Raw genomic sequence first — 27,977 nt, forward strand, 5'->3', positions numbered from 1 at the left:
CATACGCCTGGTATTTTTTCTTTAAATTCCCGCAGGTACGGACCTGGGGCCGGCAATGTCACCTCCGCAGTAAGTAATTATTTTTCCAATAAGGGGCAAGTGAGGAGGATTGCCAGGGGTTGGTATTGAAGGAGAGCTCGGCCAAATTGTTTTTGAAAGAGATGATGGCCTGTCATTTTTGGAGAAGGTCCCTTCCCAAAAGGGGGTACGGACACTCTGGCATCACAAGAAACGAGTGGGTGACAGTCTCTTCCCCAAGGTTAGTGATTTTAGTTTTTTGTCCATGGGTAGGACTTTGTCATTCCCGTTGTTCCCTGCATGGGGAATTTTTCCTTAGATATGGGCCCTTCTGCCTGTTGGAGAACGGAGACGGTCACCCCAGTATCCACAAGAAATTTTATAGGCTTGCCCCCAATTTTTAAGGTGACCCTGGGCTTCCGGGGGCTCAACGGAATGGAGCCCCTGCCCTGTCAATTTGCCTTTTCAACTAACACGGGGGCCACCTTTAGCCCTTTAGGTCCTCTTTTAGGACATTCATTTTTCCAATGTCCATTTTCTTTGCAATAGGTGCATTGGTTTGCACCTAGGCTCAATTTCCTTCCTTGGTTTCCCCTCCTTTCCTTAGCAGATTTCTGTCTGCCTTTTTGATTCTCCTGTTGAGCTATTGTGGCTATCAAAATTCTAACTATTTTCTTTGACTGCATGGTCCCGGGGTCATCTCTGTTATTGAAGGTTTTCTGGGTATTCTCTATATAAATTCGGACAGCACCTTTCCCTCAAATCCTTCTAATTTCTGTAATTTTCTCCTTATATCTGGGGCCGACTGGGTAACAAATGCTATATATACAGCTCGCCTGTTTTCAGGCGCCTCTGGATCTATGGGGGTGTACAAGCACTATGCCTCAGGGAGGCGTTCAAGGAAAGCGGCTGGGGATTTGTCCGGCTTCTGTGTGGTTTCACTTACCTGAGATAAGTTGGTCGACTTCCTGGCCACCGCTTGTATTCCCGGGAGCAGAGTTTGGTAATACTGATTGAGAGCCTCCTTACCTCTATCAGTGTTGGGGTCCCATCCCGGACGGTTGGAAGGGAACACAGCCTCTCATCGGGTTGGCTCGGCAGTAGGCTGTCCGTCAGGTCCAAGAATTAATTTCCTCGCCTCTCGCCCAGGTCTCGTTCCTCAGAGGTGAAAAGGGTCTGAAGGAGCTGTTGCCAGTCATCCCACGTGGGCTGGTGGGTAAAAAAGACAATCTCCAAGAGGAAGATGAGTCCTTGGGGTTTTTCGGAGAAAGAGGGGTTCTGGTTTTTCCAGTTATATAGATCGCTAGAGGAAAAGGGGACATAGACCATGAAAGGTGGGCTGTCATCCCCCAGGGCAGGGCCAGCCTGTCTCAAGGGTAAAATTGGGGCCCCGGAAGAACCCGGTGACTGTGAACCAGAGGATGGGTGGTAAGCAGAGCCACTGCTGGTATGAGGGGGCTAGATGTCACCTCCCGGCTATCAGAGGGGCTGATGGCGACCTCTCAGCCGCTTCTCCTCTCTGGTCTCAGAGGCGGCGGAGGGGCTATTGGATGTGGGGGAGGGCCCATTAAGAGCGGAGCCTCTGGTGGTCCCTTCAGTACTGGGACCCTGTTAGTCTTTTCTTTCTGAGTGTTTTTGAGTACAAGGACCGTTTTAGTTTTTTTTGGGGGGGGGTCTTCCTTTTTTGGGACTCCAGGCCAGACCATAACCACTTGGGTTTTTCTGTTAAAATTTCTATTTAAATTAGTATATAGGGGATTTGGTCAGAGTGGCCTGGATCACTAAAACATCGTCTTTTGTTCTCTATAAGCTATAGATAGGTGTGTGGTTCCCTCGGAAGGCCACCCAGAACCAAAAGTCGGCCCCTCCCATGAGCAGAATTTTTCCAGGTTGAAGACGTTGGCAGGGGCTCGGTAGTCTCTGGCCTTCTGCTGAAATTCCTGAAAAATTTTCAAGGGGAGTACAGACAGATGAGCTGACTGATCCATAGCAATTATGGTAAGAACAACACAGAATGTGACGAGACTAACAGATAAGAGAAGGGACAAACTAAACCAAGACACACAAAAGCCTTATCCTTAATTGATTCCTAAGCAAAGCCCCAGGCAACGTCTTGCTCTCCTCCTGACCTCGGAAGTAATGCTGCATCCTACCTTCCAGAGGTCCCCCACTGGATCCAGTAACAGACCTGTACTCACCGGTGAGGTTTCCAGAAGGAGACGACTCCACCAGATACCAGATTCTGTATAATTTTGGAGGGTCCTGTAGGACTGGCCCGTCTCCGGTCCTTGCCTGGGGCGGAGTAACGTCTCTCTGAGGCCTTCCCCTAGGCCGGACCTTGGCTCCGGGGGCGATCCCCAGGACCTGTGGTCACCAGATGTCCCATTAGGGATGATCTCGCTGGGGCCTCCAAGTGTTGTGGGGCGCACCAAAAGAGAGCCCACCAATTCCAAAACTGCAAGCCAATTTGGAGTCTTTATTAGCCAGCCAGCGTCGGCCTCAGAAATCCCAAGAAGGAGGATTCAGAGAGCAGCAGCGTGGGGCTTGCAGGGTGGGCTTATAAAGGCTGAAACCGCGAGCGTATTCACAGAAGCAGAGAAGTGGCCTAGTTCCACAGACCCATGTCCGGGTTTTGCAGCTGTAAGCAAGCAAGCTTATCTACAGAAGCAAAGAGTGCTATTAGCTTTTGCAAAAACAGGTTTGTGTGGTTCCCACATCCTGGCCCCATTACCATGTGTTCTTCATGGGCCTGGGGGTACTTTCCACTCGGCTGGGGTCGAGCTCCTGATCCCTTACACATTGACCACTAGTATTTCCATCTACCCAATTTATTTTAACGTTTGTCCCCCCATTATTTGTTTATTTTTATCCATATTTTTTACTTATTGTTCATACCCTAGATAAAAGGAGCATCATACACAAGGTTTTCACAATCACACAGTTACATTATAAAAGCTGTATCATTATACAATCATATTCAAGAAACAAGGCTACTGGAACACAGCTCTATAGTTTCAGATCCCTCTAGCTACTCTAATACACCATAAACTAAAAAGGGGTATCAATATAATGCCTAAGAATAACCTCCAGGATAACCTTTCGACTCTGTTTCAAATCTCTCACTTTATTTTGTCTCATTTCTCTCTTCCCCCTTTTGGTCGGGAACGTTTTCTCAATCCCTTGATGCCAGGTCCCGTCTCTTCCCAGAATTTCTGTCCCACGTTGCCAGGAGATTTACACCCCTGGGAGTCATGTCCCACATGGGGTGGGGAGGGCAGTGAGTTCTCTTGCCATGTCGGCTTAAAGAGAGAGGCCTGTGATCCATTTTGATAGGCTTTTCTAAGGTGTGAGACTTAGGTCAAAGTCCACTGTTTTTGCTGAGGACCCTTTTTTCTTAAGCTGCAAATTTTACTGAAATTTTTCACACACCATATAATTCATTCAGTATGCAATGAGTGTCTCACGGTATCATCACCTAGTTGTGCAATCATCATAATCAATGTTAGAACATTTTCACTACTCTAAAAGCAAAAACAGCAAATAGGCATAAAAAATGAAAACACAAAACATCCCATACCCCTCATCCCCACCCCCCATTATTAACCCCAAGTATTGGTGTGGTACATCCGTTACTGTTGATGAGAGGATAGTAAATTATTACCGTTAACTGTGGTCCGTAGTTTGCAGTAGGTTTTTTTTTTCCCCATTTACCACTCTATTATTAACTCTTTGTACAAGTGTTGCACATTTGTACTAGGTCATGAATGAATTTATATTTGTAGTGTTAATCATAAACTTCCCTGCCACAAGGTTCACTGTGTTATACAATCCCATATTTTAACCTCTAGCGTTCCTTCTGGTGGCATACATGATTCTAAATAACCCTTTTCCACCACATTCACTGAGGACCTTTATTAAACATGATAGTCATTCTTGTGCTTTTAATGGCCATCAATCAAGAAGATGACCAGTGGTGCTATTAAAGTAATTTGGATTTTATTTGTCACCATGGCTCTTTCGTATCCTTGAACAGTAACTGCATGATGTAGCTGGTACGCGTCACCCATCTATGCAGGTATATAGAAATTATAACTTTTTTTTTCAGGATAAAGACAGCTATTTCAAGTTCAAACTCAGTTAGTCAAGATTGTCCCCCTCCTGCCCTAGCATCGGCCACCTTGACCCCAGGTCACAATGCAATGAGTAGGCCAATCACTAATCTCGATGCTTTCTTTTTGCAAATTAGGAAGAGGCGCTCCCTGAAAGGAGACAGACCCCTGGTGCGTGGCTCTGTGAGTGTCGCATGTGTGGCTTGAAGAATGGTGTGTTGAGATAATGAATTTTGGAGTGGGGGGGTGCAGGGTGGGCAGGAGGGGAGACCCTGTCTCCTGCCTTCCACGGGCCAGGAGATGCCTTGGCCCATTTAGCCAGAACTCTGTCTCACACAAGTGTGAGTGTGGGGTCTGAGGACTGAGGCCTGCCTATGAGAATAAGCCAGTGTATTGCATCATCTAGTCTGTTTTTAAATATGAATTTATTAAAGCATGAAAAACGCTTAGAATCATGTCATACAAGTAATAAGTACTCTAATTTTGCTATTTTTTCTTGTATCCATAAGCAATACGTATTATGATTTTGTAATTTTAGCAAAAATCATAATATATGCACTTCTGTTTTTTTTTTTTTACTCAACAATATATGTTTTAGGGACCTATTCCTGTTGAAACCAATAGATCTAGGTTATTCATTTTGCCTGCTTCCATTGTATGACACAGCAGCAAAATTGCTGGGTTGAAGAGCTGACATTTTCAGCTTTTCTAAAGATTGCCCTGAAGAGGCTGTGCCACTGCAGTGACCTCATCATCATTTTACCACATCCTTGTCAGTCCTTAGTATTGTTGGATTTAGTGTTGTCCTGATTATTAGTGGGATTGGGCATCTTTTGAGATGTTGGTTGTCGATGTGTTCCGTGGATGTCCTGCTCATGTTCTTTTACCTTTTACTGTGTAAGATTGTTGTTTAATTTGTTAATGCTGCCAGAAATGCAGCATTGCATTTCTAAAAGGGTTGGCTTTTATAAAGGGAACTTATTAGGTTACAAGCTTACAGTTTTAAGGCCATAAAAATGTCCAAACTTAGGCATCCTGGGATAGATACCTTGACTCAAGAAAGGGCCAATGACATTTGGGGTTTCTTTGTGAGCTGGGAATGCACATGACAAAATCTGCTGGCTTTCTCTCATTTCCCATTTCTAGCAGCTTCTGTGGGAGGTCTCAGTCTGTGTGGGCTCTGAAGCTTTTCCCAAAATGGTTCCCTCTTAAACGACTCCGGTAAGTGACCCTCTTGAATGGGCAGAGAAGCGTTTCCATGAAAATCACTTCATCAGAACGTCCCACCCTAAGCAACATTGAATCAGGATTAAAGAACATGGCTTTTCTGGGGGTACACAACAGTTTCAAACGGGCACAGTTGTCCTTTTCTTACTGATTTGTGGGTTGTTGCATTTTTAAATACAGCCTAGATACCAATCTTGTCTCATCTATAAAATGAAGTGTATAAACCCAGGTACTTGCTTGTCTTTCAGCCTTGTTGGTGATTGATGTTTTTCGTAGGGCTTAGAGACCTGCCTTGCATCAACTGTGTATGTGTGTGTGTGTGTGAGGGGTGTGTGAGGGTGGGGTGAGGCTGGGAGTGGAGAGCAGGTATTGTAGTTCATGAGCTTGAACAAAATCAAAATAGTGCTTTCCGTTTTATTTGTAAAGTCTTCTTGCTGGTGGTAAACTTTGGCATTTTCTCTCGGGAGGCGTTGGCTTGGCCTCGACTGAGGGAAGCGCGGCAGCGCCATGGGTCTGTCATGACTAGTCACGGCTCCCAGGGTCCACCTCCCGCCCCTCCCCCAGCGGCTTCTAAAAGGATTAAGGCCTTGCCCGGGACCTGAGGCCACCTCAGCGTCCGGCAGGGGCAGGGTCCACATGCCAGCCTCTGGCCTGGGTCCCAAGAGCCACCGCCCAGCAGAAATCTATAACAGGAGGGAAAACACAGCCTCCTCCCGGGTAGAAGATCTGTCTCAGCCCTGTTTGCTGGGATGTCTGTACCTCTGCACCCCTCCCTTCCTCTGGAGGCAACTCCGGGGCTTCTCTGTGGTCCCAACCTGACCCTGTCAGAACCCCGTCATCCTTTGTGCCCGTGGTGGCCTCTAGCCCCTGATTTTTTGGCAATGTCGTTGACCGTGGAATGTCACGGATGCCACAGCTGTTCCCTGGCTTCCATCTGGAGGGCCCCGAACTGGCCAAACCATGTCCTCTCTGTTCAGTTCCTTCTCGAAGGCTGGGCTGGGCTGGGCTGGGGTTCTAGGCCCCCAAGGCTGGTCCAAGCAAGGGGCTGCACAGACAGGAGGCAAAACCACTGCAGTTAGGTGGCAAGAGAGGTGGATTAGAACTGGCGGAGCAGAGCAGTCAGACCAGAGGCAGAGGAGAGAATGAATCAGATGCCACAAATAAAGGATGGATAGGGCTGTAGGTGCTTGAGGGCTGTTGAGGTGGGAGGTGGAGAGGGGCTGAGCTGCTGAACAGATCCTGCGGTGGGGGGAAGGGGGAACAGTTCTCCTTGTGCCTGGGGCACAGGAGAGTGTAAAGTGCATAACTCTCTGAAAGGGGCCCAGGTTTGCCACCGACTAGAGTTGGAACCTAAAAAAATGAACATCTTGGTGCTTCTGTTTCTTCGTCCATGCAAAGGAAGACCCAGGAGTCTGGGATTGAGGTGAGGATGACTGATTGAGGTGAGGATGACTGATTGAGGTGAGGATGACTGATTGAGGTGAGGATGACTGATTGAGGTGAGGATGACTGATTGAGGTGAGGATGATTGATTGAGGTGAGGATGACTGATTGAGGTGAGGATGACTGATTGAGGTGAGGATGATTGATTGAGGTGAGGTGCTAGTGGAAGGCTTTTTAAAGCCATCAGGCTCTGCAAGGATTGATTTCGCATTGCATGGAGGTCAGGAGGAAGCCTTGGGATCTGCCCACCAGTGCTTTCCAAGAGCACGGTCTTGGGCACCAGACATCTCTGGGTTGGGACCTCAGTGCACTGCTTACCACCTCTGTGGCTTTCAGGGAAAAGCCTCATTTCTTTGAGTCTCTTGTCTGTAAAATGGGCACACACCTTGGACATGAAGATCACAGTGACCAGTGTATGTTCCTGCAGGGTTTAGAAGAGAGCTGGCTCAGGGATACACCAATAAATATGGGCTGACACCACTCTGAAATGTGCTTTTTTACCTAAATATATAAACATTTTCCATATCATTACTAATAGAATGTTTTCATTTTTTTCATGGCATTGTATAGATGTCTTATAATTTAGTTATCAAAGTCCTTATTCACAGAAATCACATTTTTTTCAATTCTCTTCTAAGCAGGAATTAATATCCTTACTCACACCTTTAGGCATTCATTAGTTTTTTCTTGTCATTGTTTGTGTTTTAGGGTAGATTTCTGAAAGAGAATTGCCAGTTCAAAGGGTATGTTTAAAAATGTTACTAGACATTACCAGATCAGAAAGGGTCCAGATTTATGGGGTCTGAAACTTACATAATTTCGAGTGTCCTTTTTATGAAAAAGTATATAATGACAAGCACCAAATTTAGTACAAACCGAATATTAATTTAGAGTATGAAATAATTTGCTATGAACTATTAAAGCCTTGAAGATTCAGGTCCTTTTCTTTATGAGATGTCTTCAGTCAAAAACATTGATATATAAATGCTACTTGATTTGCAACCAGCCTCCTCCCTCCAACTCCCAGGAACTCCCAGCACTCTGAGGCCCAGTCTGATGAGGAATACTGAAATGTGAGCTTCTGCATCTAGTTGCTTCCTAAAAAGCTTGTACCAATTTATACTCTGTTTCATTTCTCTACACCCTTGCCAACATACTGTATTATCACTTTTTCTTGGTTTTATGCTGAAATTAATTGTAATTTCATTAATCTTATCTAGTTAGGGAGATTTATTTAGGCAACATTGAAAGCAGCTTTCAATAATCCTATAATCCCTGTGCTATAGCTATCTACTGAGTCATTTGCCCTCCTTATTTTAGGATAAATTCTCTTAATGATCGCAGGAAGCCAAGAGTAACACAGACTGGTTCTGGTTGCAAGGAGATACTTTCATTTACCTGAGACTACACGTATGAGTAGTCTTTGGCAAGAATACTTGCCATGCAATGTAGAAAGTAAACGTAAACTGTGTTAGAAAGACAGCAATCTTTGGCTTGGGCAGAGAAGTAGTGATTTGTTATATTTTCCCATCTAGTGAGTTTTCATTTATTACACTATCAGACAGATTGAAATTACTTTCCGTATATATAATGTGTGTGTGTGTGTGTGTGTGTGTGTGTGTGTGTGTGTATGATTTTTTTGAATAACATATTTTGGGGTCTGGTGGTATAATCGAGATGAATGATCGAGAGGATGACTTGGGAATATCAACTCTGAAGGGTCAGAGAGTGGATTTCTTTCTCCCTCTCTCCAAATACATACATATAATCATCCTTTTTGCCATCAATTGAAAATAACAGGCTGACATCATGGGTATACCAGCATTTTTCATCCTAGCTGTTCTCTTGGGCTACAAATAATTCCTGGTGTTTGCTTTCATTTGTGACATGGACATCTCCTGTGCTTCTGGAGATGTGGCAGATTTGGTCATTGCTATATTCTGTATGTCTTTGTCACTTGCTTTATTTTACTGGAAGGCTGTTTGTAATCAGATGATGGGGCAGTTTTAATCAACCTCATTGTAACGTCTTCAACAAGCCACTTAACCTCTCTGCTTCAGTATTCTCCATTTGTAGAAAAGGGATTAAAGCACTTGTCTCCCAGGAGTTGCTGGCACAATTAATTTGAGGAAACCTATATGACAGAGGATGCACTCAATGTTCCTTTTCTCCCTTCTGTTCATATCCCCTGCAAAAGATTTCCCCGTCTCTACCCTGCCCCGTGAGGGTACCTGTGCTTTTCATGAAGCAGAACCGTTATAATTCCAGCTTGTCGTTAAAAGTCTCTACAGACATTCCTGGAAATTATATTATAAGGTGGGTAATCATCAGGTGGATTCCGTTTCCCTCTGGAGCGGTACTCCAGGTGGGGGCTGCCTCTGGACCAAAGCTTCACATCCTATAAGCCATGTTCTAAACAGTAAGCCATGTGTCACAGGCTGCCATGTGCTCCTGAGCCTGGCGGACAGGCATCGTGTGCTAAGCAGGTTGGTTGGGCTAAATAATAGTCACGTTGTGCCAAGAAGTCTAGAGCACATACCTACTTCATCTTTTATTTTAACTCTCAGGAAGCACAATCCCACTGCTTTCAACGTTGGGATTATTTATTTTTCTTAGATAATAACCAAGACAGAGATCATTAACAGATGTGTTTGTTTGGTTTCCCCAGCTTGTTTATTAAAATTTGTGTATGTGCATACGTATGTATGTATTTTGCACAGAAGTGATACATGCTAATTTTTTCTGGTATATGGTATATCGATAGTACACGCTGTCCCTAAGTTTGATGTATTATTTATGATTATATCAACACTAGTTTAAATACTAGATTTTTTTTTTTTTTTTTTTTTTTTTAAAGAAAGAGGGAGGAAGGGAAGGAAAGACAGAGAGAAGGAAGGAAGGAAGGAAGAAAGGGAAACATCTTTAAACATTTTCTTGTTTTATTGTATTTTGTTTGTTTGTTTGTTTTTTACATGGGCTGGGGCCGGGAATCGAACCGAGGTCCTCCGGCATGGCAGGCAAGCACTTTGCCCGCTGAGCCACCGCGGCCCGCCCTACTAGATTTTTTTAAAGTGTAAAATTTAGTGGTGTTTGGGCGATGTGACGGTGGTTCAGTAGCAGAATTCTCACCTACCATGCTGGAGACCCAGGTTCGATTCCTGGTGCCTGCCCATGCCAAAAAGAAAAAAAAAATTTAGTGGTTTTTAGTATATTGACAGACATGTGCAGCCTTCAGTATAGTCAGTTTTAGAACATTTTCATCACCACAAAGAGATACCCTCTACCTTTTAGCTATCACCTTTCTATCCTCTCATCCCCTCCAACCCTTAGCAACCACTAATCTACTTTCTGTCTCTATAAATTTGCCTCTTCTGGACATTTCATGTCAATGGGATCATACAATATGTGGTCTTTTGTGACTGGCTTCTTTCACGCAGTGTAATGTTTCCAGGGTTCCTCTCTGTTGTAGCAGATGTCAGTACTTCATTCCTTTTTACGGCCAAATAACAGTCCATTGCGGACTTCTGCCTTTTGACTATTGTGAATAGTGCTGCTATGAAATTTGTATACAGATTTTTGTTCAAATACCCGTTTTCAGTTCTTTCGGATATATCCCCAGGGGTGGAATGGCTGGATCATGTAGTTCTATGTTTAACTTATTGAAGAACCACCGCCTTGTTTTCGACAGCAGCTGCTCCATTTTGCATTCTCACCAGCAATGTATGAGGGTTCCAGTTTCTCTATATCCTTGTCATGTGCTTATTGGACATCTGTATATCTTCTCTGGAAAAATGTCTATTTAACCCCTTTGCCCATTTTGTACTTGGATTTTTATACACATTATTAATCATTCATTCATTTAGTTATTCGACTGAGCTCCCTGCATTTCAGCCACTCCGGCACTGGGAATGAGGCAGTGAACACATTAGCTGACAGCACTGAAAATTCAGGAAAATTCTTCAAAAACAAACAAACAAAAAGAAGAGAAAACTCCATGCTTCCTGACTTATCAAATCAAATCTGGCATCAGATCAGAGACCCAGTTCTCCCATGTCAGCTCTCTGAGGGCCCCTTTAGGTGGGGCTGTACTGGCCAATTTACTTTGCAATAGTTCCGACCTGGCCCCCGAGGGCCTCTGGGTTTACCGGACTAGATCTCAACAGCTGTAGCATTGTTAAGTATTTGTGTGTGGTGTTTTTTGTTTTTTTGTTTTCCCACAAACCATCTGTCCCTGTTTTATTTTCTTCTACTGTCTCCCTAGATATTAACACAACCGTAGCATATAACCTCCCTTGAAGCACTCGAGCCCCAAGGAAAGCACATGCAAGCACAGGAAAAGAAATACAAGTAAACTCATTTTCACAACAGAAGAAGGGTTCTAGGTCACATTGCTTTGGTCCGATTTTGTGATCAGTTTCCAAAGAAGCCTTCTTTCTTATTAAAAGGATATACATAATCCCTTCAACATAGGTTTCCATTGACAAAGGATTCTGGATAACAGACTTTTTACCTGCACTTAACAGGTAACTTCGGTGATCAGGGTCTTTCCTCCTGTACCTTGTCTCCCTAAATGGTCAAGTTTGAAGCAGATTGAGTTCCTAGACTTTCTTCTCCAAGTTAAGAGATTCCATGTGTGCTGGTTTGAAACTGTTATGTACCCCAGGAAAGCCATGTTGTTTTCATCTTAATCCTGTTTGGTGGCGGCAGCCATGCTCTTTTAATCCTGATCCGATTTTGTAGGGTAGACCTCGTATTTAGATTGTTTCCGTGGAGCTGTGACTCCACCCATTCAAGATGAGACTTTTAATTAGTTTACCGGAGTCTTTAAAAGAGCTCATGGAGAAAGAAAGAGCTCAGAACAAACACAGACTTTTTGCAGATGCCTGTAGACAGACAGAAGCTCAGAGGGGAGGCCCCTGGAACCAGGAGCTGAAAACAAAGGGCCAACAAAGGTCACCATGCGCCTTCCCTTGTGACAGAGAAATCCTGGACAGGAATCTGCTTTTCTTGAGAGAAGGTATCCTCTTGTTGATACCGTAATTTGGACATTTTGATGGCCTTAGAATTGTACCTTGAAACTTAATAAATTAAGGAAGTTTTAATACTGCATTCCCATAGTGTTAGCAAACCAAAATTCCTATGCTCATTTCTATCTATACAGGTATTGCCTTAAGTCCTGAAACACTGTGTGAAGTTCCACTTTGATCTGCTTAACTTGATCAGACGTTTTTACTTCCCAGTTAAATCATTTCAACCCAGCATTGATTTATCTAATCCATCTTAATCCAGAGATACATTTTTCCCATGCTTTCTTCCATATAAAAATGCATCATTGCTTCCAACATAATATATTATTTTCAAATCAGTTTTTGAAGTACATGCACAAAGTCAACAAATTAAAACTTCCTTAATAATTGGAATGAGTGCCAAGGTATCGGTTTCTCAACTTCACTCTGCTGCTATAAGCAAAGATAAGGCAGCATTGTTAGTAGCTAAATCGATATCAACTGTATTAATAAAAGAAAAATGAATACGTGTGTCTGAATTTTCTCCCTGGATCACTCAAAATCCAAGTCTGTTCTCAGAATTTAGCTTTAGTCTTGAATGACTGTAAGCAATATTGTGCTTTGGTCTCCAAAATAGCCACTACCAAGCCAGCATGTGTGGGACCAGATCAGAAGAAATAGCCCAACAGATTCATAGGGCTTGTCAAGTCTTGAAAGTGATTGAAAGCAGATAATTATATTTGCATTGTATAATTGGCAGAGGCAGTCACAACATTGCATTTGTTTTAATTCTTTGAATTGAGAGAAATTGGTACTGAAGGCTCTTCTCTAGCTTTTTGTTTCCCATGCCCACACTTAAAAAAAAACAACTTTTCCCAAAACCAAATCTCTTTATTGCCTTTTTCAGGTTATAAAAGGTGTCTGTTGTGTCTTTAAGAAAAAAAACATGTCCACCCTTTTTGCCCAGGCATTTGGGCGTGTGAGGTGGAGGAAGAGAAAAGCTTAGCTTTGTTTGCTCTTGGGCTTTTGAAATGATGGGTGGTTCTTAAGTTGGATAAATTATGTTGGTAGAGTTTCTAGAACTCTCTTACCACCTCATTTCCCCCTCCACCCTGCCCTACCGCAGCTCCAGTTTCTTAAGACCGGTTAGTAGAAATTAAAATTATGGGAAAAACAAAACTGAGGTTAGGCGATCTCTGATGGTTAGATGGGGGACAAATCCAAAGCCAGAAAGAACAAGAATTGCCCGTATCCACTCTGTTCCCCACGGGGCCCGGGGCTGGGTGTGTGCAGGCAGAGCTGTAAAGTTGAGGCAGTTGCATTAGAGGCTCTACTTCCCGCTCAGCTGTTTTCCAGGCAGCCAGGTCCTTTGGCTCCTTTTAGGTTTGTTTGTGATAAATGCAATTAACAGTGGCTTAAAGGAGATGGCAGTTTCTCCTTCTAGGGAAAGGTGCTGGTGTGGTGCATCCATTTCCAGATTCCAGGCTCCTTCTGTCTTGCTCTGGGGTTCCAAGATTGCTGGTTGGTCCAGGATGGCTGTCATTCTTTCCTGTCACAGGCAGCACTCCTTCCAGGGAGGAAAGAGAAAGAGAATATGCCCCTTCCCTTTAAGGGTTCTTCTCAGAAGTTGCAGCCACCACCTGTTGCAGTCCAGCACAACCCTGAGACCAAATAACATGCTAGACAGAAGATGACCCATGAGTTTAATCAGGGGCTTACAGACAGGAGGAAGACCTTGCCCAGTGTTGGCATGTTGGGAGATGAAAGTCTGCACTTCACCCAAAACGGAAAGAGAGGCATGCTCAGGGGACAGGTGGAAGTTTAACAGTCTCACGAGATTTGGTTATTAGGGGAGGGGGTTTTACATGCTGTGACTTGTAACATCTGTCCGGGGCCTGTAGGAGGTTAAGTGGTTGTTCTCAAAATGGAGGAGGGGCGTCCTCGGTGCTTACCCCACCTCTCCTTAAGCCCCATTGGCCAGAACTTCGCCAAAGGACCATCCCATCTGCCAGAGAAGGTTGGAAAGGTAGTTTTACTCCACGTGACCTCTGGGGTACCATCCGTCACAGCTGCTCTGAGGATAAAAGAGATAACCTGTGACATTTAAGCTGAATTTCCCCCCATACACACATTTGACTTCGCACTCTCTGATCTGAAAACCACAGTGAGTGACTGGAAAGCCAAGTTCCAAATCAGATGTGGCTCTGGCCATTGCAGGAATGGAAGGAGGCTCGTTGTGGGGCAGAAACCCCACCCTTCAGTGTTTTGTCAACAATGAAAGCAGAAAAGTGGCTGAGATTTGCACTTTGCCACCTGCTGATCCAGATGCCTGGCCATGGGAGGTGACCTGCCAGGCCTTCTAGAGCACTGGGTACCCAGGAATGTGGAGAGTGGGTGGAGCGAGGATTCATTAATTGAAGCAACAGAAACAACTCAAACTGGTTTACATTTGAAGAGGGAATTCACTGGGGTTTGGAAGTATAAACTCCAGGAGTAGATCAACTCAAGATTAAGTCTGTTCATCTTGTCTGTCTGTCTCTCTCTCTCTACCCATCTCCTCTCTCTGCTCTCCTCTGTGTTAGAGTCTTTCTTAAGCAAGTTTCTCTGGCAAATACCATTTCAGCAAACCCAAAGAAAAGAGCATGCTTGTTTCCCAGCAAGCAAAAAATTGATGCCCTCCTCAGTATGCCTGGAGGTAGGGGTTTGGGGTGTACAAGTCTCTCTTGAGGTGTGTCATGGTGACCTTCTGGAATCATCTCCACAGTCCTTTAGTTTGTCAGCCTATCAATGGTGCAGTGTGGGAACTGGAGACACACAGAATCACACAATTCTTGGTTTTCTGCCCCTTTTTATCATGAATGGTCTGCAAGTGTCCCTCTCCTGTTTAATCCTCAGTGGTCATGAGCAGCTTGGACCGCTCCTCTCCAGAAGCTGTCTGACCCATCCCATCTCCAGGAACCATTGCTCATTTAGCCTAGGGGTTGCATAACATCTGGGGGATCCACACTACAGAGCTGACTTCCTAGACTTATTCCAGGAGAAGGTTGTTTTCCCCAAGTTGCCCCCCACCCCCTGGTCTATACCCAGTGCTAGTGGCCTGGAGCCTTGGTACTGAGACCCTGGAAAGGGAAACCGAGGTAAATCATGCTGCTTTCCCAAGCAGGGTGGAAGGGGTAGGAAGACTCTCACCCCAGCACACTGCTGTCTCCTGAGAAAAAGGTCCCTGGGGATTTGTCAAAACCCATAGATAGGTTCAGTGCAAAGAGTGAACCTTATTGGAAATTATGCAGTATTGCTAATAATAATGTTATCAATATCTGTTCATTAATTGTAAGAAGTGTACCATGCTAACGTAGGATGTTAATGACAGGGGACACAGTGGTAGGGGTGGGGTGGGTGTTTAGAAATCTATGTACTATCTGCTTCATTATTCAGTAAATCTAAAACTGCTAAAAATATAAAGTTTATTAATTTTTTTTTTTTAATTAAAGCCGCTGTGGAGCCCGGTAATCTCTAAGGGTTGTATGATCTTCTTGGGACTCCGTATAGGTGACAATTGATGGGTGTCCCACAGGTTCCACATCTACCAGGCAGTCAAGGGGGCGCGGACCCTGAGGGCGGCTCAACTCTGCAGGTGTGCTGAGCAGTCCCCAGGCTGAAGCTCCAGAGCCCACTGGGATAAGACCCACCCCTTGGCGGTCAGTCCCTGGCTAAAGGGGGGGGAGGACGTGGAGGGACCAGCGGGGCCTCCTTTTGGCAGGAGGGGAATGAGAAGAGGACCAGCTTTCTGCTCTAGACTTGGCAGATCTCAGCAGTGGGTGGCCAGAAGGCCCCAGGAAGTGTGGAATCCGAGTAGACTAGAGGGGGAGCAGCAGGTGGAGCTGGGGGAGAGCATGAAGTGGGAGGGGCCCCGTCTGTGGAGGAGGGGGCGGGAAGGCCCCCTCTCGGACTTGGTCTTGAGAAGAGACTGGGACCTGGGGGATGCTCTCACTTGCTGCGGAGACAGAAGTCAGTGGATATCTGCAGTGCAAGGGAGGAGGGAGGCCAAACTCCCCCGGGAATGGTGCAGGGCCTCATTATGTCAGGGTGGTAGCTGTGGAAGGGAGGATGTTGGAGAGAAAAACTGATAATGTCCCGCATGCCCCTAGAATTGAGTAGACGTTGCTTTGTCTTTCCATCCTTGTATCTCTAGCACCTGGTACAAGGCTGGCATACAGTAGGTGCTCACTAAAGCTTGGCTGGATAAGCGAGTTAAAGGCATGTTGGGGCTGCTTGGGTTGCCAGTGGAGTGGCTGATAAAATGTGGTCCATACATCAACAGATGAATGGATAAACAGAATAATCATGGAATTGTATTCAGCTACAAAAGGGAATGAAGGACTGATAAATGCTATGACACTAATGAACTTGGAAACCATTATTCCTCTCCCATCCACATGCTTCAGTAGTGATAGCCTTCTCTGTTGGGAAGGGGGCCTGCATCGTCTGGCACATGACCCCCTGTCACAGTACTGCCCCTTGCTCTGTACTCCAGTGACAGGGGCTGCTTTTAATTCTTCAAACACTGCTCCTTCCAGCCACAGGGCCTTTGCACAAGCTCTACTTTGTTGGAAATGCTCTCCTTCCCAGTGTTTGCTAGTTAGCACTTCACTTCCTCAACTGCTGTCAGCTCAGGCATCACTTCTTCAATGAAACTTTCCTTGAATCCCCGGCTCCCTTTTACAGGTGCTTATAGGAGGACCTTGATCCCTTCTTTTAAAAGGCTTATCTCAGGTTGTGAGTATACATTCATCATTACTAAAGTTGAAAGAGGCCAAATACAAAGGGACAAACAGTACATGATTCCACTTATATGAAATATCTAGAATATGCAAATTCATAGAGACCAGAAGAAGACTTGTGGTTACCAGGAACTAAGGGGAGGGTGGAATGGGGGAGTTATTGCTTAAATGGATGCAGAGATTCTGTTCGGAGTAATGGAAAAATTTTAGTAAATGGAAGGTGGTGATGGTAGTGTAATATTGTGAAGGTAATTAATGCCACTGAATTGTACCCTTAAAAGTGATTAAAATGGCAGATTTTATATTATATATATTTTATGACAATAAAAAAGAATCCCCCCCCCCCCAAAAAAAAATAAGTGTGGTCCACGAATCACCCCACCCCTCCACTCCCACATCAGAATTACCTGGGAAATTTGTTAAAATTCAGATTCCTGGATCCAGTGCCCAGAAGTTCTATATTGGTAGACTCTGGAAGGGCCTGGGAATTTGAATTCTCCGAGCTCCTGAGATGATTCTGAGGCAGCTATCCATAAGCTGCTTCTTGAGAAACCTGAAGTGGAGAGTGACACTGGACGAGAAAGTTTCCTCTGATGCCCCTGGAGAGTAGGGAGAGGGATGTCCAGAGGGGCCAGTCTGTAGACATGGATCCAGCCAGCCATCCCTCTTTGGTTCATAAATAATGTGTGTTCACTTCGGCCCATGGGTAGGGAAAGCACCTAGTCCCAGAACCTGGAGTTTCTCGGCCTACCTTATTCTGCTGGGCCAGGACAAGGCCTGGCCCTTGGCCTAGTGTTACCTGAGCTGAGTAGGTGGCTGCAGGGTCAGCAGCTTCCCTGGACCCTGTGATCTAGGCTGGGTTCACCTCTCAGTCACCTCTCCCACCCACATACTTCAATAGTGATAGCCTCCTCTGTTGGAGAGAGGGCCTGAATCGTCTGGCACATGATCCCCACTCACAGTACTGCCCCTTGCTCTGTACTCCAGTGACAGGGGCTGCTTTTAATTCTTCAAACGCTGCTCCTTCCAGCCACAGGGCCTTTGCACAAGCTCTACTTTGTTGGAAATGCTCTCCTTCCCAGTGTTTGCTAGTTAGCACTTCACTTCCTCAACTGCTGTCAGCTCAGGCATCACTTCTTCAATGAAACGTTCCTTGAATCCCCAGCTCCCTTTTACAGGTGCTTATAGGAGGACCTTGATCCCTTCCTTTAAAAGGCTTATCTCAGGTTTGAGTATACATTAATTATTACTAAAGTTGATTGTACACTCCCTCTTTCCCACCAGACTCCACTCTGCACGACAGGGAGAGAATCTGGTCTTATTCATTCATTAGCACTGAGCTAGTGCTTGATGGGTGTTCCCTCAATATTTGTAGTAGGACTGAGGAGGTCCTAGTTTAGGTGGCCCTAGAACCTTTGTCTAAGAGAGATCACTCCAAGTCAGCTTGGCTGGAACAGCAGATGGGTAGAGCATGAGATCCTGAAAATCTGCCTGAGACTGGCAGGATGGGGGACATGCGAGGGCAGGGCTCACCCTGCAGTCTGCCTCGAAGCTACCACTTACCCCATTTACCAGGCTATCCCCACCCACAATAGGCCGATATGTCTCATTCCCTCCAGTGCCCTCCAGGACAGTGAGCTTCTTAAGGGAAGGACTGTGCCTTAGTTTCTGTCCAGCCCTAGCACAGGGCCTGGCACGTTTGGGTGCTCAATGGGTGGATGTTGCGTGGATAAATGGTCAGTGAATGCATGGATGATGGTAAAAGGCATGTCTTCTGTAGCACTTCATCATTTCCCATAGCACCTTTGCAGGCCTGTTCTCATTTGGAGCTCATGTTCACCCGTCGAATAGGCAAATAGGTCTATTTGTCCCCATTTTGCAGTAGAATAAACAAAGGCTCTTGGTGGCTTTCCCAGAGTCCTGTAGTTAATAAATGGTGGGGAAGTACAGGCTTCTCAGCAAGGAATGCCAAGGACATCAGGAAGTTCCAGCCCCAGCTTAGGACCCAAGTTGCTCCCAAGGTGCTGCGTCCCCCACTCCACACCATCTCCAGCTCAGCCCTTTCTGGCTCTGGACACCCCTTGCTTGGCTGACATCTGCCTCCTCCTCTCTGTCTTCACTGTCTGCTTTGGCCCAGCCTCTTCTCTGCCTCTTATCAGAGAGGAAGCTCCCAGTTTGGGGACCATTTGGAGCAGAAGATTTCTTCACCTGCAGGTGCCAGTTTCTAGGTGCCCAGTTTCTAGGTGGCACGCAGCACGCTGTGGTTCTGCTGGATGATGCTCTCCCAGGGCTTCTGTCTCGCTCCTAAATTTCTCTCTGATTTTGCCTTTGGGCTTCAAGCCCAGAGGAGAGAAACAGGCCCCCCAAGGAGCCCAGAACTTCAGGCCTTGGGTTCCAGCTCTGGGTCCAAGCACGAGCTTTGCTGGCTCCTTAGGACAAGCCCCCTGTGGCCTTTTCATTCCCCAAGAGGAGGGGAAGGGGGTGTGGGGGTGTCACATTTTTCAAGGTTCTGCCTGTCTCTGGGTATGGGGACTTCCCTGGGGTACCATGTCCCTCCCAGGAAGGAGAGGGAATGCCCCTTGCCCCCAGCTTGAGGCAAACCCTCCTCCTGCTGCCTTGGGTTAAACTTAGATCAGTCAAAGAGCTAAAGGGGGTTCTCGAGAAGACCTAGACTAGACCAAACCATTCCCAGTGGGTTGTAAGCAGCCTCCCTCCCAGCTGGGTGGGCCCTTGGTGCCCGCTCTGGTGTGGTCAAGTGCACTTCCCTTTTTCCTGCAGTACTGGAGATGGGAACTGCTTGCCCCCCCGGCCCGTCGGAGGCCTCAGCTATGTTCAGGGCCTCACCAATTTTCATCTTACCAACAAGACCGTGGGGCAGTGTCTGGATACCACTGCACAGAGGTTCCCCGACCGAGAGGCTTTGATCGTCATCCAGGAAAACCTCAGGTTGACGTTTGCACAGCTCAAGGAGGAGGTGGGTCCTGACCTTGAACTCTCAGAGTGGGCTGATGTCAGCCCCTGAGATACCCTGACTGAGCAGGGCCAGGAAGGTGAGGGGAGAGAAGGTACTTGACTTGGGACCATTTGATGGGGCTATCTGAGAACGCTGTGGCATGGCAGGAGAAAGGGATGGAATTGAGGCAGAGGTGACCCTGAAGCCTCCTATATCAGCAGCTCCTGGAGTATTTGTTAATTATACATTTAATCAGACCCACCAAGGCCTGGGAATCTGCCTGTCCCTTATCCCTAGTTATGCACCTGAGCTTGGGAATCCCTGGGCTAAGAGCTAAGGGTGGGAGTCATGGGCCTTTGCCTGCTTATCCCCTTCTCACCCCACATGCCCCATCTGTTTACACCAGGTGGACAGAGCTGCTTCTGGGCTTCTGAGCATCGGCCTCTGCAAGGGTGACCGACTAGGCATGTGGGGACCCAATTCGTATGCGTGGGTGCTCCTGCAGTTGGCGACCGCCCAGGCGGGCATCATTCTGGTGAGGAAGGACCTGTCGGGCACAAATGGGTGTGCCTGTATCCCTGGCTGGTCTTTCAGACCAACCAGTGCTTTTTCTCAGGGCCCACCAAGGAGGCCTCAGGGCATAGGGTGCTGCCTCTGCCTACACAGTATTTCTGAGCCTGCTGAGGATGGTGGGGCAGTGGGAGGGACAGAGTCTGCCCAGGACACTGACGTACCCTTGCTGGCTCCATCAGGTGTCTGTGAACCCTGCCTACCAGGCCATGGAGCTAGAGATTGTCCTCAAGAAGGTAGGACCATTTCCTGGGAGTCCTGACATAGCCTTCCAGCAGTCACAGAGAGCAGACCTGGGGTGAAGGAGGGCAAGCACAGTGGGTGACACCCACAGTCTGTCCTTCCTTGGGCTGTGGGTGGGCAGGAGGAGGTCTCCAAGCCATGGAGTAGTTGGTCAGCCATGAGGCTGGTGTGTGTGTCTTGGTAGTGATATATGCATGAGGACGATATTTGTCTTGGGGAATGGTAGGTGTGTGTGAGTTGGGGTGTGTTTGTGTGGGTTTCTGGGCATGCTGCATGTGTATCTCAGTGTGCGGTTTCTATTTGTCAGGGCAGTAGTGGTGTGTGCCCTGGTACATGATGCATGTATGCTGGGTGTCGGCAGGCCTGGTATGTATGTTTCTTGGGGGTGGCCATTTGTGTGTGTGTCTCAGGGTGTGGTGCATGGATGTGTGTGTGTATGTCTCAGGGTGTGGTGCATGGATGTGTGTGTGTGTGTCTCAGGGTAGTGGTGCATGTGTATAAGACAGAGCAACGGGATTACTGAGGGTTCCCAAGAGCTCCAGCCTGGGTCTTCCTGCTGATGGTGGGTGGGGGTCTCTCCTTTCACAGGTGGGCTGCAAAGCCCTCGTGTTCCCTAAACAGTTCAAGAGCCAGCAATATTACAACATCCTAAAGCAAATCTGTCCGGAGGTGGAGAAGGCCCAGCCGGGGGCATTGAAGAGTCAGAGGTGGGGGTGTACTGGGGCAGGGAGGTGAAGTGGTGCAGCATCCCCAACTCCCTCACCCCCTGCCCAACCCCAGGATGGGGTTCACTCTCCCTCCTCCCAACCCCCAGGCTTCCTGATCTGACCATAGTCATCTCAGTGGACGCTCCCCTGCCAGGAGCCCTTCTCCTGGAGGAGGTGGTGGCAGCCGGCGGCACTAAGCAGCACCTGGCCCAGCTCCAGCACAGCCAGCAGTTCCTGTCCTGCCATGACCCTGTCAACATCCAGTTCACCTCGGTAGGGTAGAGGTCTCCAGACCCCAAGCCCGGGTTGACACACTAACCTCTGCCCCTGCGACCCTTCCCTGGGAATGGGGAGAAAGCAAAGGAGGGCAGGAGGGCAGACGCGCTCTCCTGAGGCTGGCACAAAAACAAGGCCTTGGTGCTCTGTCCCTGCTCTCCTCTGCCCTGGAAAACAGCAGTCAGTATCCATGTCACACAGCTCCCTCTCCCTGCTCTCTTGTTCCCAGGGCAGGGGCAGAGTCACTGAGCCACCACAGGTCAAAGCTGATAAATCCTATCCCCTCATTTAGCAGCTGGGGAAACTGAGGCCCAGAGAAGGAATTTGCCCATGCCCACGCAGTTAGTGGGTGACAGAGTTCTCTGTGCCACCTTTTGCACTTGCGGTTCACACCCAGCGCTGTGCAGGCAGGTAGCAGATACTGCAAATCTGTACTGAATGAACAAATGGTGAATCTGGGGCAGCAAACCCAGTCTCTGGACTCCGAGTCGGGAGGTGATGGGGAGAAAGGCCAAGCCTACACCCTCTTATCTTGTCAGGGGACGACAGGCAGCCCCAAAGGGGTCACCCTCTCCCATTACAACATTGTCAACAACTCCAACATGATAGGAAGGCGGCTGAACATGCACCTGAAGGTGAGGAGCTCTGCAGCCTGGGGCAGGGCTTACTGACACCCCCAGACAAGCTGCAGGGGGTGGGGTGGGGCTTGGTGGGCTCATCCTGCTGGCAGGAAGAACTGGCTTCTGGGGCTTCCAGCTCCCTGGTAGACCCAGCCTCATGCCGTCATCTCCAGAAACCAGAGGAGTTGCGGTTGGTCCTGCCCAGCCCCCTGTTCCACTGCCTGGGTTCCGTGGGGGGCACAATGGTGTGCATGCTGCATGGTGCCACCCTCATCCTGGCCTCTCCAATCTTTGATGGCAAGAAAGCGCTGGAGGCCGTCAGCAAAGAGAGGTGGGCATTGGTTGCCAGGCCACCTTCCGGCCGAGGCACTCCTGCTCCTTTCTCCTGGGACCTGGCTTCTTTCTCCAACTGGGAGACCTGGGTAAGGGCGTAGTTGGGGGTCCCCAGGAGAGGACCAGTTTCTGCCTCCAAAGAGTTTCTCCTGCCTGTACCCACAGCTTTGGCCTTGGCCCTGCAGGTTCAGGGTGGACTGGGTGAAATGAAGGAATTCCCTTCCACTTCCAAGCCTAATTTGAGCTTCCCCCCTCCCTTACACAGAGGCACCTTCCTGTATGGCACCCCCACAATGTTCGTGGACATTCTGAACCAGCCAGATTTCTCCAGTTATGACATCTCGGCCATGAGTGGAGGTGGGGTTGAGCCAAAGGCGTGGGAGGGGGTTGCTGGCTCTCCTTTGCTTGGGACCCACCTCCTGGGCATAACCTGGGTGAGCTAGATATGCTCCCTGTCTTTTATGAAGGTCACTACAGGTGGGAGGGAGGCAAACCCCTGGAGAGCAAGCCAAAGTCAGTGGCCAGGCATAGGAATGGGTCCAGGGTTAGATGAGAGAAGGGAGTGTTCATTCCTAGAATGAGCTGTAGGGGAAGGTGGGATCGGGGGTTGTGCTAGCTCTCTCTCTGACTCAGGTGTAATCGCTGGATCCCCTGTACCCCCGGAGCTGGTCCGAGCCATCATCAAAAATCTGAACATGAAGGAGCTGGTGGTGAGTGGGTGGCAGCTGGGGCCAAGGTGGTGGGCGGAGACAGGCCAGGCCTGGGGGAGAACGGATTGACAGCAGTAAGGATGATCCCAGGCTGGGTCTCCAAGGGAGCACCAGGGCCCTGGCACAGCCCTTCCGCCAGCCCCCATCCAGACAGCAATCTGACCTCATCGGCAGCCCAGGAGGCAAGAACATAGTTGACAGGGGAGTAAATATTATACATATATAAATTTATATTTATAGAAATCTGGGGAAGAAATGCAGCCTGGGAGGATATGTAGCAAAGCACAGGTGTCCTGCTGGAGCGTCCTGGCGGGCTTGGGCTGGCGGAGTTGGGATATGGGCTGAGGGACCCTTTCTGGAAGCAAGTGGGATGGTGAAGATCTGATGCTTGTTTCCCTATGGTGGGGAAAAGGCAGCAGAGAGAAGGATGATTCTGGAGGAGTGGCCACCCTTGATGACACCCTGGCTCTGGTTCTGAGGGGCCTGGAGGTCTCAGCGACATCATTTCTGAGAGATGGATGGCAGTGGGCCAGGGATAACGGTCAGGGAGGGGCGCGGTAGTCCCTCCTGGACACTGTCAGGGGAGCTGGGTTTGTACTGGAGTGTCCAAGCCCACCCTGTCAGGACGAGTCTGGGTGTGGGCAGCACTGTGCATCGGCAGAGGCTGTGGGGAGGAGGTGGGGGGTGTCGGGGCTGGGAAGGTCAGTAGTCTCTCCGGCAGAAGGCAGGGGCCAGTCGCCAGGACTGGCTGGCTGGGTCAGGACCTGTGGCGAAGAAAGCATGGCTGGTCAGGACTCCGGCAGCCCACATGGGGGGCAGTCCGTGGTTGGAGAGAATTGTGGGAGTCCTGGGCCATCTGGCTCTCCTTTGGAGGGTGTCCCGGTCTCCCCCCCTCCCTGCAGAGTGGAGGATCCCCGAGGACAGTTTCCTCGCTTGCTGGAATCTCCCGAGGGGGGAGCTGGGGGAATTGCCCACCCGGCCCACACCTGTTCAATGGCGGCCAGCTTTCTTGGACCTCTTGGTAGGGAACTTGCAGCTGCGGAAGGCAGCCGTGTCACGGATGTGCTGGCCCCTGAACTTGGAGGGGGAGGCGCAGGTGGCATCTGGGCGGGAGGCCTTGGCTTCCAGCCACCTAGAGAAACAGAGAGTTGCTGGGGTTGGGGAGGAGACATGGGGGTGCTGGGAGAGGAGACAATGAGCCATGAAGCCAGGCTGACTTGGCCCCAGGGTAATCAGGGACTGCCATCCTCATTTTACTTATGGGGACATGTGCCCGGGGGTCTTAGTACATGGCCAGTGTGTCCTCACAACCATCACACGAGAGGGGGTTCTGGGTGGGGGTGGGGGAGCTCTCACCGCCGAAGGCCCTGGAGCTGGCAGGTGCACTTCCAGGGGTTGTTGGTGAGGGTGAGGGTCTCCAGGCCTTCAAAGGGGAAGTTGGAGGGCAGCTGGCTGAGGCGGTTGTTCTCCAGATGGACGTGTTTCAGTGTGGACACACCCAGGAAGGCACCGTCCGAGAACTGGGGAGAGGGTGGGCATGATTGAGCACCCTGTCCCAGCCCCAGCCTCTCCCGTCCTGTCCTCCCCTGGAAATATGTGATGGCACGTTGAAGTGTTTCACAGTTTTTAAAGAAATGTAACCAAGCTGTCTGTCTCAGATCATCTAACCCATACAAGTACCCTTTGAGATCAGCGTTGCTGTTGCCAATATGCAGAGGGGTAAATGGAGCTCTCAGAAGCTAAGAAGTTAAGTCCCTTGCCCAGGGTCACACCAGCGAGTAAACAGTAGCCGCAGGACCCCACCCAGCTCCTCTTCCCTTGGCACCACATACTCAGCACAAACACTGGGTCCGGGAGGCAGCCAGAGGTTGGCCCCAGTGGCCCAAGCTGGCACACAGTGAACTTGGTCAGTGTTTGGTGGGATGGGCAGTAGGCCCAGGCTCCCCACAGCTCCAGGGTCCTGGGACTTCCCCCAGCTCTGTCCTCACAGCTCCCTCGCTGCCCGCCAGACACTATTTGCAGAGCCTCCTTGGTGGAGACTTTGGCCTGGTTGGACGGCTCCAGAGGAAATGTTCTATTGGTGCCCACATCTTGGCCCAGGCGCCACGATTCCTGCCTGACCTCCCCTGACACCCATCTCTGCTGCCCACTGAAAGGCCATCTGGCTCTGATGGGGCACAGAGGACCCTGACTTCAGCTGGGCTGGGGGGGTGGGGTGGGGGCGTCCACGGCCGTAGAAGGTCAGGCTCCATCCAGCCATGCCTGTGGCCCAGGTTTGGGTATGAGGTTCTGTGGTAACCACACTGTATTGGTGACTGTCCCCATCACCTTGTCCTGGCTCCCACCCAAACCTCCTGGCTGAAGCCTTTGGTACCAAGGCAATATTCTAGTCCCAAGGAGGACTCCTGCTCCTATCCAAGGAAGCCCATCCAGCCTGGCACTGGGCATCCCCAGGGAGCAAGAAGTGAGGATGCAGCCAGGAGATGGCCTGGTTACTGGGGCGCAGTCAGTGGTCTGGGGGAAAGTGAGACACAGCCAGTCTTCCCTGGGGAGACACTAGGGTCCTGTGCCAAGGGTTGACAAGGGTGCTCATCTCTCTTAGTGAAGTCTAGGGGTACTGTACCTGCAGCCTGGGGGAGCCCCCGTTCCCCATTCCCTAATTTCCCCAACTCAGTTCAAATGAAGCTGAGCAATTCAGGGAGGATTCACCAGGGTCTCGGAGGGGGGCGGAGAAAGATCTTTCTCGGGTATTTGCTCCCCTCTCATTCCCCCGGCTCCACCCCCACCCCACCTTAGCACACATGCACACCCCACCAGGAACAGGGTCTCTTTGTGGGCCTAATTTGCCTACCTCCTCTGGAAAGCTCCTCAATAAACAAACCTTCCTTTATGGGGTGGTAGGTTTACTGGAGACGGGAAAAAACAACAGGGGAAGGGCAGAAGGCCCAACAGGAAGAGGTGGCTCCTGCCCACAGTGGAGGGTGTGGAGGCACAGGAGATGCCTCCTTAGGGGTGTTTGGGGAGCCAGGGCAGCCCCCTGCTTCTTTTATAAGTATGAATCCTAGGAAGGCAGTGGGTGAGACAGGGACAGGGGCAGCCAGGCAGGGTTTAGTATGGGAGTATGACAAGATAAGGGATAGAGGTGGCAGGGCCTATCAACCCAAGCCTCTAACCTTGGAGATGGGGGGGGTGGGGGGGCAGAGGGAATTGTGGAGAAGAGGGGATGCCCAGCTGTGGCTCTGGCTCCCTGGGCCTCCAAGAAGGGAAGGAGCCAGAGCAGAGCTCTGCAATCAGGCACTCACCTTCTCCAGGTTGGTGTTGTCCAGCCAGAGGGTCTCCAGGTATCTGCCGAAGGACTGGAAGGCATTGTCGGGGATGGTCTTCAGGGGGTTATGGGATAGTTTGAGCTCCTCCACCACCCGCAGCTTGCTCAGAGCAGCGGATGGGTAGCTGGACAGCTGATTCCTATCCAGATGGAACTTGGCAAGGTTCTCCACGTCGTCCAGGGCACCAGGCTGCAGGGAACTGAGTGCATTTTCTGACAGGTAGAGCCAGCGCAGGTCCTTGGCTCCCTGGAAGGCACCTGGTCGCAGCTCGCGGATCTTGTTGTTATTGAGCTGTAGGATAAAAAGGTTGACCAGTGGGGAAAGCAGCCCCCGGGGCAGCTCGGTCACCTTGTTGTGGTCCAGGTAGAGGTAGGTGAGCTCAGTCAGATCCTCGAAAGCACCAGCACGAAGCACGCGGATGTCGTTGTTGGACAGGTACAGGTAGATGAGTTGCTTGAGGCCGCGGAAGGCGCCGGCGGCCACCTCGCGGATCTGGCAGTGCTGCAGGTGCAGCGACACGAGGTTGGGCATGGCCCGAAAGGAGTTGGCAGCCAGCACTGGGAAGTTGTTGCGCTGTAGGTTGAGCAGCTTGGTCTTCTCTGACACCTTGGGGATCTTCTGCAGCCCCACCTTGTCACAGATGACATGCTGCAGGTCGCCGTGGCAGTGGCAGTTCTGGGGACAGGCGGCCAGCGACGGCAGGAGGCCAGCCAGGAGGCCGAGGCTAAGCAGGAGCACCGGACGGGCCATGGCGGGGACGCCTGGGGCCGGGGCTGGGGGCAGCGACGGCGGCGCGGGCAGCGGCAAGTCCTCGGCCCTCCGGCCTCCCGCCCTACTTATACGGCCGCCCCGACCGCAGCCGGCAGACGGAGCCAGCTCCTACGTGGAGCACCGCGGCCCCCGGCTTAACCCCCTCGAGCCCGGACGTGCGCCCGCGCCTCCGACCTGGGACCGTGCGGGGTGGGGACCCTGGGCCAGAACGGCCTCGAGCCCCGTCCCCCTCTCCCACTGTTCTCATCCTGCTTTTCTCCCTACATCCTTTCCCCATGTTCTTTTGAGGGGCGGGTGGGTGTAGAAATGGGTGTGTCTTAGAGACCTGAGTTTACACCAGGGCGGGGCGGGGGGGGGGGGCGGGGGGGAGAAGGAAGCGTTCCCTGAACTTATTTGTTTGTTCAAGTTTGAGTCCTCATGACACCCCCTTCCTCCCCATGGGCACTAGGCCTGGTGCCCTGGACCCTGGGAGGGAGGAAGCGGGGCGGCCGGCGTCTCGCCGCGGTTGGGCTGCCGGCGGCGCTTTAATGGGGCGCTTGTGCTGCGCAGGCCAAGCGTGGCTCCTACGTCTGGCTGGCCCCTCTCCACCTTCGCGCTCACCTTTGGCCCTTCCCTCCCAGCCCTGGCCTTGGCCTTCTGTCCCCTGCCCCTCCCATCCCTGTTTTCGACTGCTGAGGTGAGCCAGAGAAGTGGGAATGGGGGAAGTGGGAGGAGGGTTCGACTAATGGGGAGCAACACCTGGAGACCACACCTGGAGACCCAGAGACCGCAGGCACCCAGTCCCCACAACTGAGCAAGCATAGTTGCACCATCCGCCTTCTAAATCTTAAAATATCCCGATTCTCTCACCCCATCCCAGTGGTCAGCACCAGGAGTGGCGCCTG

General features: G+C 49.7%; 2 protein-coding genes across 4 annotated transcripts in view; one reads left to right on the forward strand and one right to left on the reverse strand.

Moving 5' to 3' along the window:
• ACSF2 (acyl-CoA synthetase family member 2) overlaps nucleotides 1–27,977 on the forward strand; it is an 87,896-nt gene that overhangs the window by 53,288 nt on the left and 6,631 nt on the right. For 2 of the 3 annotated variants that reach the window (XM_077164746.1, XM_077164744.1), the window contains exons 2-10: nucleotides 19,363–19,558; nucleotides 19,944–20,072; nucleotides 20,290–20,343; nucleotides 20,939–21,057; nucleotides 21,165–21,330; nucleotides 21,873–21,968; nucleotides 22,127–22,284; nucleotides 22,552–22,643; nucleotides 22,920–22,996. In XM_077164746.1, coding sequence (XP_077020861.1) covers nucleotides 19,363–19,558; nucleotides 19,944–20,072; nucleotides 20,290–20,343; nucleotides 20,939–21,057; nucleotides 21,165–21,330; nucleotides 21,873–21,968; nucleotides 22,127–22,284; nucleotides 22,552–22,643; nucleotides 22,920–22,996 — 1,087 coding nt within the window. The remainder of the gene's footprint in view (nucleotides 1–19,362; nucleotides 19,559–19,943; nucleotides 20,073–20,289; nucleotides 20,344–20,938; nucleotides 21,058–21,164; nucleotides 21,331–21,872; nucleotides 21,969–22,126; nucleotides 22,285–22,551; nucleotides 22,644–22,919; nucleotides 22,997–27,977) is intronic. The other variant, XM_077164745.1, reaches the window with a different exon arrangement.
• Nucleotides 23,247–27,108, reverse strand: CHAD (chondroadherin). Its single transcript, XM_077164752.1, has 4 exons — nucleotides 26,299–27,108; nucleotides 24,353–24,516; nucleotides 23,983–24,128; nucleotides 23,247–23,760 (listed from the first exon to the last, which is right to left on the reverse strand). The coding sequence occupies exons 1-3, from the start codon at nucleotides 27,070–27,072 to the stop codon at nucleotides 23,987–23,989; spliced, it is 1,080 nt and encodes a 359-aa protein (XP_077020867.1). The 5' UTR covers nucleotides 27,073–27,108; the 3' UTR covers nucleotides 23,247–23,760; nucleotides 23,983–23,986.

The sequence above is a fragment of the Tamandua tetradactyla genome, chromosome 6 (genome assembly GCF_023851605.1).
Source record: "Tamandua tetradactyla isolate mTamTet1 chromosome 6, mTamTet1.pri, whole genome shotgun sequence".
NCBI classification, from domain to species: domain Eukaryota; kingdom Metazoa; phylum Chordata; class Mammalia; order Pilosa; family Myrmecophagidae; genus Tamandua; species Tamandua tetradactyla.